Source organism: Gobio gobio (genome assembly GCF_949357685.1).
Source record: "Gobio gobio genome assembly, chromosome: 9".
Classification (NCBI taxonomy): domain Eukaryota; kingdom Metazoa; phylum Chordata; class Actinopteri; order Cypriniformes; family Gobionidae; genus Gobio; species Gobio gobio.
Window position 1 is genome coordinate 55,465,636 of NC_137115.1, and position 10,000 is coordinate 55,475,635.

Genomic DNA, 10,000 nt, shown 5'->3' on the forward strand with positions numbered 1-10,000 from the left:
CTTGTCCACACATGATGGGGGAGGAGAGAGAGTGAGCCAATCAGCAGTAGGGGGCGTGTCCACACATGATGGGGAGGAGAGAAAGTGAGCCAATCAGCAGTAGGGGGCGTGTCCACACATGATGGGGGAGGAGAGAGAGTGAGCCAATCAGCAGTAGGGGCGTGTCCACACATGATGGGGAGGAGAGAAAGTGAGCCAATCAGCAGTAGGGGGCGTGTCCACTCATGATGGGGGAGGAGAGAGAGTGAGCCAGTCAGCAGTAGGGGGCGTGTCCACACATGATGGGGGAGGAGAGAAAGTGAGCCAGTCAGCAGTAGGGGGCGTGTCCACACATGATGGGGGAGGAGAGAGAGTGAGCCAATCAGCAGTAGGGGGCATGTCCACACATGATGGGGAGGAGAGAAAGTGAGCCAATCAGCAGTAGGGGGCGTGTCCACTCATGATGGGGGAGGAGAGAGAGTGAGCCAGTCAGCAGTAGGGGGCGTGTCCACACATGATGGGGGAGGAGAGAAAGTGAGCCAATCAGCAGTAGGGGGCGTGTCCGCTCATGATGGGGGAGGAGAGAGAGTGAGCCAATCAGCAGTAGGGGGCTTGTCCACACATGATGGGGAGGAGAGAAAGTGAGCCAATCAGCAGTAGGGGGCGTGTCCACTCATGATGGGGAGGAGAGAGAGTGAGCCAATCAGCAGTAGGGGGCTTGTCCACACATGATGGGGGAGGAGAGAGAGTGAGCCAATCAGCAGTAGGGGGCGTGTCCACACATGATGGGGAGGAGAGAAAGTGAGCCAATCAGCAGTAGGGGGCGTGTCCACACATGATGGGGGAGGAGAGAGAGTGAGCCAATCAGCAGTAGGGGCGTGTCCACACATGATGGGGAGGAGAGAAAGTGAGCCAATCAGCAGTAGGGGGCGTGTCCACTCATGATGGGGGAGGAGAGAGAGTGAGCCAGTCAGCAGTAGGGGGCGTGTCCACACATGATGGGGGAGGAGAGAAAGTGAGCCAGTCAGCAGTAGGGGGCGTGTCCACACATGATGGGGGAGGAGAGAGAGTGAGCCAATCAGCAGTAGGGGGCATGTCCACACATGATGGGGAGGAGAGAAAGTGAGCCAATCAGCAGTAGGGGGCGTGTCCACTCATGATGGGGGAGGAGAGAGAGTGAGCCAGTCAGCAGTAGGGGGCGTGTCCACACATGATGGGGGAGGAGAGAAAGTGAGCCAATCAGCAGTAGGGGGCGTGTCCGCTCATGATGGGGGAGGAGAGAGAGTGAGCCAATCAGCAGTAGAGGGCGTGTCCACTCATGATGGGGAGGAGAGAGAGTGAGCCAATCAGCAGTAGGGGGCGTGTCCACTCATGATGGGGAGGAGAGAAAGTGAGCCAATCAGCAGTAGGGGGCGTGTCCACTCATGATGGGGAGGAGAGAGAGTGAGCCAATCAGCAGTAGGGGGCGTGTCCACTCATGATGGGGGAGGAGAGAGAGTGAGCCAATCAGAAGTAGAGGGCGTGTCCACTCATGATGGGGAGGAGAGAGAGTGAGCCAATCAGAAGTAGAGGGCATGTCCACTCATGATGGGGAGGAGAGAGAGTGAGCCAATCTGGTGTTTGGGAACCAAATCATTATGACCACAGACTTTGACCAAACCAACATTTGAAATGCTGTGACGCCGTTGGTCCGCTGGTTAGGCCAGTTATCCAATCACTTGAGGGATTTACACTGACTGTATTTATAGTACCAATGTTTACATTTGCATTTTTGCACTGTACTTCTAAATGTAATATGCAACCACTTTCCACTGCACTTTACACTTTTTTTTTCCAGATAGCTCTGTCCATAATTTATTGCACTACCCTAATCCACTGCTATTCCTCATATTAGCCTAGCATATTATTGTATACCTCTATCTGTAAAATTCTGTTTATAGTAATAGCCATCTGTATATTGTATTCATAGTACATATTCACCTGTAAATTCTGTTTATAGTAATAGCCATCTGTATATTTATTCACTGTACATATTCACCTGTAAATTCAGTTCTGTTTATAGTAATAACGTCTCTCTATTTATACATATTTATACATATTCAGTACATATCCATGTCCTGCACTTACGCATCCATTGTATATCCTGCACTTGCTGCTATTGCACTTCTGGTTAGACCTAAACTGCATTTCGTTGCCTTGTACTTGTACTTGTGTAATGACAATAAAGTTGAATCTAATCTAATCTAATTTATTTAGTAAATGAGTTTCCATCATTGTTTATGTGCAAGTCTTCTTATTGGATACAACATTTATCCTCCCCAATTTGACTGCATAATTTTTTATGCACATCTTGGTATCCAAATATCCAAAAAATGCCTGACTTGTGATTCTGTCCTTCTCCTCCAGGTTTTACTGGGATCTCACCATGCTCCTCCTGATGGTGGGAAATCTAATCATCATTCCCGTGGGCATCACCTTCTTCAAAGACGAGCACACGCCGCCGTGGATCGTCTTCAACGTGGTTTCCGACACCTTCTTCCTCATGGACCTGGTGCTGAACTTCCGCACGGGGATCGTGAAGGAGGACAACGCGGAGATCATTCTGGACCCTCAGCAGATCAAGATCAAATATCTGCGCTCCTGGTTCGTGGTGGACTTCATCTCCTCCATCCCCGTGGACTACATCTTCCTCATCGTGGAGACGCGCATCGATTCGGATTTCTACAAGACGGCGCGCGCCCTGCGGATCGTACGCTTCACGAAGATCCTGAGTCTCCTGCGGCTGTTGCGTCTCTCGCGGCTCATTCGCTACATCCACCAGTGGGAGGAGGTGAGTCTTCAGGGCTCTCAAGTTTTCAACTGAGTTCAGAGTGAGATTTTGGCGACGGCAGAAGGGGTTTGGGTGGGGATACGGTTCTCATCTGAAAAATTACACTAATTTGTATAAATAAATAAATAAATAATATCCTCCTGGGACCCACGAATAGACTTTTGTCCACTGTAGTGGACATTATATTTTAGGGAATTTCTCTGACATCATACACAGTCTGGACGTCCTGTAAAGAGCACATCCGGGGCTTTGCAGAGATACCAAATGTTTGGAGATTTCACCAGGACAACAACAACTTCTAGGTCTTTAAAAACGGCTGACATTAACGGTGAACTATGTAGGATTTTTGCAGTAAAATATCCAGAAACCACTAGGCCAGTGTTATATATTTTTTTATTATAATTTAAATCGGATTAATTTTCAAATTGTTTGTTAAAAATCAACATATCAGGAAAATGTTAAGGGGTTTCTAATCAAAATATGACTTTCTGTTACCAAACAGGGCATTGTTTTCATAAATGTTCACTGTAGAGACGCCATAAATCATGTTTATCAGGCATTCTGGAGACATAACAAGTGAATAGGGAAACAAATTACATATCAATATTCCTATGAAATATTCAATATTATTTTGAAAATGTTGCCAATTATTCCTCCCATTATTACACTTTATTTTTTCATTACATGTTGCAAAAGAACACATTAATATGCAAATTAGCGTATAGATACATTGTATTGAATGGGAAAATCCAAGTATGGACATTTTCCCCACATATTTCATAAAGTAAAATGGTATATCAATGCATTTCATTATATCTTTCATAACATAGTTCAGAATCATCTTTAAACAAAGTTTGTTTAAAAAAAATCCTGAAATCTAAAAATTGATTGGTGAATTAAAAATAAATCCCATTGTTTTTGCCTATACATGCTATTTCATGTAATTAACTTTTTTTTAACAACTGAGTCCTGGTGTCAACTACAGAGGACATATCATCACATATGAATAAAATATCATTTTTCAAAAATGTTTTTTTTTCCCATTTGTTTCTTATGCTCTAAACAATGAAATGACATGAAAAAATACTAAATTCAAAACTCTGGGTCCCAGGAGGATATATATTTTTTATTTAATTCAACATTTCGGTGTGTGTGTGTGTGTGTGTGTGTGTGTGTGTGTGTGTGCGCGTGTGTGCATAGTATTAATTCTTGCATTTCTCTATTTAAAAGATGTCAGGGAAGATGCTAATTAATAATCCATAATAATTTGGAATATATATATATATTTTGTTCAGAATTTACTGTGTTGTAAATATAATTTATTCTGAAGCAATATTCTCACCAGTGTTCAATCAGCTTTGAGATATTTAAATCTGCATATCTTTGATATTTTTACCTTTTATGAAGGGCATTTTCCCATAATCTTATTAAATATAGGCTATGCTTCAGCTTTCATTTTATATTCTTAAATTTTATCTATAAATTAAATAAGAATAAGACACTGTAGGGCTGTGCCAATCAAATTAAATCATTTACACAGAAAAATGTTATGAGATTGCTTTAAATATTTTTTAATATACAAATAAGAAAAGTTGGAAAGAACACATTAAAGTAAACCACCAGTAGGTGGCAGAATGTAAACGTTGTTGTTGCGGGAATATCAAAATTTTACCCGGATACAGCAATGCTATTTTCTGATTGGCTGTTCGGTAGCTGTATTTTTCATTTGATTGGCTGGTGTGTGGCAGGGCCTTCTGAACTCTATGTGGAACTCACTTGATTCCTCTAATAGCGGCACAGCTTGGTGGGCACTGGGCATTATCCAGGAAATTTCTCTGCGTGAGAAATACAACGTGTGGCGTGTGAGTGTGTTAACGGGTTGAAATGCGTGTGTCTCACGCCCAATGCGTAAGACTTGAAAGCCCTGTGTGATGATAATGTAATCTGCACCGCTCGCTGTTTCGTAGTTGTCAGTATTGTTTAAAGGGCTCATAACACACACACACAGTTTCCACCAGTCTTGTGTTGATCTTGAGTGTCTATAGAGTCGTGTTGATCCTTCATATCTCACAAGAGTCTTTAGTTTATCAGATTTATAAAAGACAGAAACACTGAACCCATTCTTTCAGAACATAGCCGAGTCCGTGGAGGCGTGCAGTGGGCGGAGCTAAAGACACACACACACACACACACACACACACACACCAGATAACTCTCAGTTCTCTATACGTTGGTGTTGTTCACATTATATGCACTTACACACCGATTGCCAACAAAACACACACATTTGATGCAGTTTCCACTCATGACCGGGAACAAATACACACACACACACACACACACACACATTTGTTTTTGTGAAATGTGAGGACATTCCATAGGCGTAATGGTTTTTATACCGTACAAACCGTATTTTCTATCCCCTTACACTGCCCCTAAACCTACCCATCACACACACACACACACACACACACACACACACACACACACACACACACACACACACACACACACACACACACACACACACACACACACACACACACACTGCCCCTGCCCCTAAACCTACCCATCACACACACACACACACACACACACTGCCCCTGCCCCTAAACATACCCATCACACACACACACACACACACACGCACACACACACACACACACACACACACTGCCCCTGCCCCTAAACCTACCCATCGCACACACACACACACACACACACTGCCCCTAAACCTACCCATCACACACACACACACACACACACACACACACTGCCCCTGCCCCTAAACCTACCCATCGCACACACACACACACACACACACACACACACACACACACACACACACACACACACACACACACACACACACACACACACACACACACACACACACACACACACACACACAGGAGACTGTGCAGTTCACTTTCTGTGAAAAAAACCTCATTCTGTGATTTATAAGCATTTTGAAAAGTGAGGACATGGGGAACGTCCTCATATTTCACCCTCTTTTTGTAATACCAGTGTCATTATACACACCGATTGCCAACAAAACACACACATTTGAAGCAGTTTCCACTCATGACCGGGAACAAACACACACACACACACACACACAAACTATATGTTGGTGTTGTTCACATTATATGCACTTACACACCGATTGCCAACAACATTTGATGCAGTTTTGTCTGTGTCACACACACACACTCACACACACACACACACACACACACACACACACACACACACACACACACACACACACACACACACACACACACACACACTTGCAGAACTCCGGAAACACAAACTGCATCCACTGTTCCCTTAACGCTGGGTTATTTGTGAAGCTGAACAAGGTGATCTTTCCCTCACACACACACACACACACACACACACACTTCTTTAGTGACATTGCTGAAGGAGAAGTGCCCATACAAGGAGTTCCGCCCTTTATGATGTCATACAGGGCCATACTCTGAAAAAACCTTCCGAAACTTGTTTGATTCCTGAAGGAGTGTATTTGGCACAGAAATACTCCGGCATACGGCCAACTTTGTTACTGTTGTTATTATTATTATTATTATTATTCTTTTAATCATTTCATAAAATCATCTTGTCTTGTTAATAGTTTCATTGTGTGAATTATGATGCCACTGCATATACAGTGAGTTTATGACGGATCTCTGATGTGTGATTGAGTGTTAGTTTGGGTCGTGTGTGAGATGTGTGTTGTAGAAGAGATCTCAGCTTATGTTCCTGGACTCTGAGGTGTGGCAGAAGTGGAAGTGTTGAATGAATATTTCAGAGTGTGAACATTAGCCTGTGATTTCCTCTGGATGGTGATTAGGAGCTGCTCTCTCTGATCAGGTGAACAGGGTCTCAGCGGTGAGAAGTGGACACACACACACACACACACACACACACACACACACACACACACACACACACACACACACTCACTTCTCCAGAGCAGATTCAACAGATCCTGTTAGAAGTGTGCAAGAGACTCAATAACATCATGAGACTCGCTTCACAACAGCATTTCTAAAGCTATATCAGTGTTTGATATTCAATATCTTCCTTCAGTTACTCTGAGCAATATAGCAGATATTTATGAAATGATAATAATAACATAATTAGGAATGTCACAATCATGAATTTTGTGCTCACGATTAATTGTCATACAAATAATTTTGTTTAACATTTAATTCGGTTTTGTTCATGTCACTTACAATTTTTTTTTATTATTAATAATTATTATTATTATAAATCTAATAATAAAATAATAATTATAATAAAATAAGCCCATACGATTTACTTTAAAAATGACTAAATTATAATATAATATAGTTAATATAATATAATATGCTATAATAACAATAATTATATAGGTACTATAATACAAATTATTATTAATAATTATTATTTTTATAATAATAAAAAAGGAAAATGGAATAATAATATAATATAACATAATAATAATAATTATATATTATAATAAAAATTTATTAATACTGATAATTATTATAATAATAAAATAATACTAATAATACAAATTAAAATAGGCGCATATGATGTATTTAACAATTTAATAAATAATAAAATATAATATCATATAATAATTATATATTATAATAAAAAAATATTAATAATGATAATTATTGTAATAAATCATAATAATACTGCTTTATAATAATAATTTATAATAATAATAATAATAATAATAATAATAATAATAATAATAATAATAATAATAATAATAATAATAATAATAATAATAATAATAAAACAGGGCCATATGATTTATTTAACAATTTTATAATATAATTAATATAATAATTATATACTATAATAATTTTTTTTAAATAATTATTATAATAAAATAGGCCAATTTGATTTTTTAAATTTACTTTAAAAAATGTTTTTTATGTTTTGGCATATATATTAATCCTCCTCGTATTCATGTTTTGAATGATGAATGAACTTGGTGACTTTATTATTTTACCTGATTTTACTGACAATCAGGCCCAAAAGCTTATGTGTGATGCAGTGCAGTCAGAGGATCACAGATATGTGTGTGTGTGTGTGTGTGTGTGTGTGTGTGTGTGTGTGTGTGTGTGTGTGTGTGTGTGTGTGTGTGTGTGTGTGTGTGTGTGTGTGTGTGTGTGTGTGTGTGTGTGTGTGTGTGTGTGTGTGTGTGTGTGTGTGTGTGTGTGTGTGTGTGTGTGTGTGTGTGTGCGCGTGCGCGTACATGTGTGTGTGTGTAAGAGATGAGCTGAGTGCCATAATGTGACAGAATGACAGCGGAAATGGAAGGCCATTGCATTAAAAGTTGAATTTTTCCAGGAACAGTCTCAGCTTTTACATCAGTTTAATGTGTTAATGGCTATTTCTGCCCCTGAATGATTAAGAGTAAAAGAGTCTCTGCTGGGAGACAGTCCTGTTCAAAAGATGAAGAAGAAATGCATACTTCTATTCAGCAAGAACAAATTCAATTAATCAAAAATGACATTTGTAATGTTAATAAAAGATTTCTATCTCAAATAAATGATGTTCTTTGAAAATAAAATGATCATGTTTTCACAAAAATATGAAGCAGCACAACTGTTTTCAACACTGATAATAATCATACATGTGTGTTGATCATCAGATCCTCATATGAGAATGATTAGTGAAGGATCATGTGACACTGAAGACTGGAGTAACTATGATAAACTGAGCTTTGATCAATAAATTACACTTTACTATATATTCACATAGAAAAACATTTATTTAAGATTTTAAAGATATTTCACAATTTTTACTGTATTTTTGATTAAATAAATTCAGCTTTGATCACATGAATAAATTACACTTTATAATATATTCACTTAGAAAACATTTATTTAAGATTTTAAAGATATTTCACAATTTGTACTGTATTTTTGATCAAATAAATTCAGCTTTAATCACATGAATAAATTATACTTTATAATATATTCACATAGAAAACATTTATTTAAGATTTTAAAGATATTTCACAATTTTTACTGTATTTTTGATCAAATAAATTCAGCTTTGATCATAGGAATAAATTACAATTTATAATATATTCACTTAGAAAACATTTATTTAAGATTTTAAAGATATTTCACAATTTGTACTGTATTTTTGATCAAATAAATTCAGCTTTGATCACAGGAATAAATTATGCTTTATAATATATTCACATAGAAAACATTTATTTAAAAAAAATTATATTTCAAAATTTTTACTGTATTTTTTATCAAATAAATTCAGCTTTAATCACAGCAATAAATTACACTTTATAATATATTCACTTAGAAAACATTTATTTAAAATTTGAAAAATATTTTAAAAAATGTACTGTATTTTTGATCAAATAAATTCAGCTTTGATCACAGGAATAAATTATACTTTATAATATATACACATAGAAAACATTTATTTAAAAATTGAAAAATATTTAAACATTTTTACTGTATTTTTGATCAAATAAATTCAGCTTTGATCACATGAATAAATGTTACTTTATAATATATTCACATTGAAAACATTTAAGATTTTAAAAAATATTTCACAATTTATACTGTATTTTTGATCAAATAAATTCAGCTTTGATCACATGAATAAATTACACTTTATAATATATTCACATAGAAAACAGGCATTTTACATTGGAATAATATTTCAGAATTTTTACTGTATTTTTGATCAAATAAATGCAGCCTTTGGTGAGCTGAAGAGACGTCTTTCAAAAACACACTTAAATGGGCTGAAAATATTTGAACGTTATGCATTAAGTTGGTTTAGATTTTGGACCTGAACGTTTTGATTCTGATCATCTTTGTCTAATGCATCCTCTTATCAGTAGCTCAGTTTCCTCAAGGAAGTCTCTCTCTCTCTCTCTCTCTCTCTCTCTCTCTCTCTCTCTCCCTCCTGCGAGTGAATCCAGTTAGTCATCATGTGATTAAATCAAACTCAAATGAAGGCTTAATGACTGACTCCTGCGATCAGCAGATGCTCTCGCTGAGACGGCCATCAAAACATCAGAATCACGGGGCGTTTGCAGGCCATCACTGAGAGCATTAATGAAGTGGGTGTTTTTAAGAGCTCACGCTGCCCCTTTTGGCCCGTGTTGTGCTAATGACAAAGCTTAAGCGCTCACTTCTCAATGGCAGG

General features: G+C 38.1%; 1 protein-coding gene across 2 annotated transcripts in view; it reads left to right on the forward strand.

Annotated features, from left to right (window-relative positions):
* The window catches only part of hcn4 (hyperpolarization activated cyclic nucleotide-gated potassium channel 4), a 178,726-nt gene that overhangs the window by 59,007 nt on the left and 109,719 nt on the right, over positions 1-10,000 (forward strand). For both annotated transcript variants that reach the window (XM_079825827.1, XM_079825828.1), the window contains exon 2: positions 2,386-2,809. In XM_079825827.1, the coding sequence (XP_079681953.1) occupies positions 2,386-2,809 (424 nt within the window). The remainder of the gene's footprint in view (positions 1-2,385; positions 2,810-10,000) is intronic.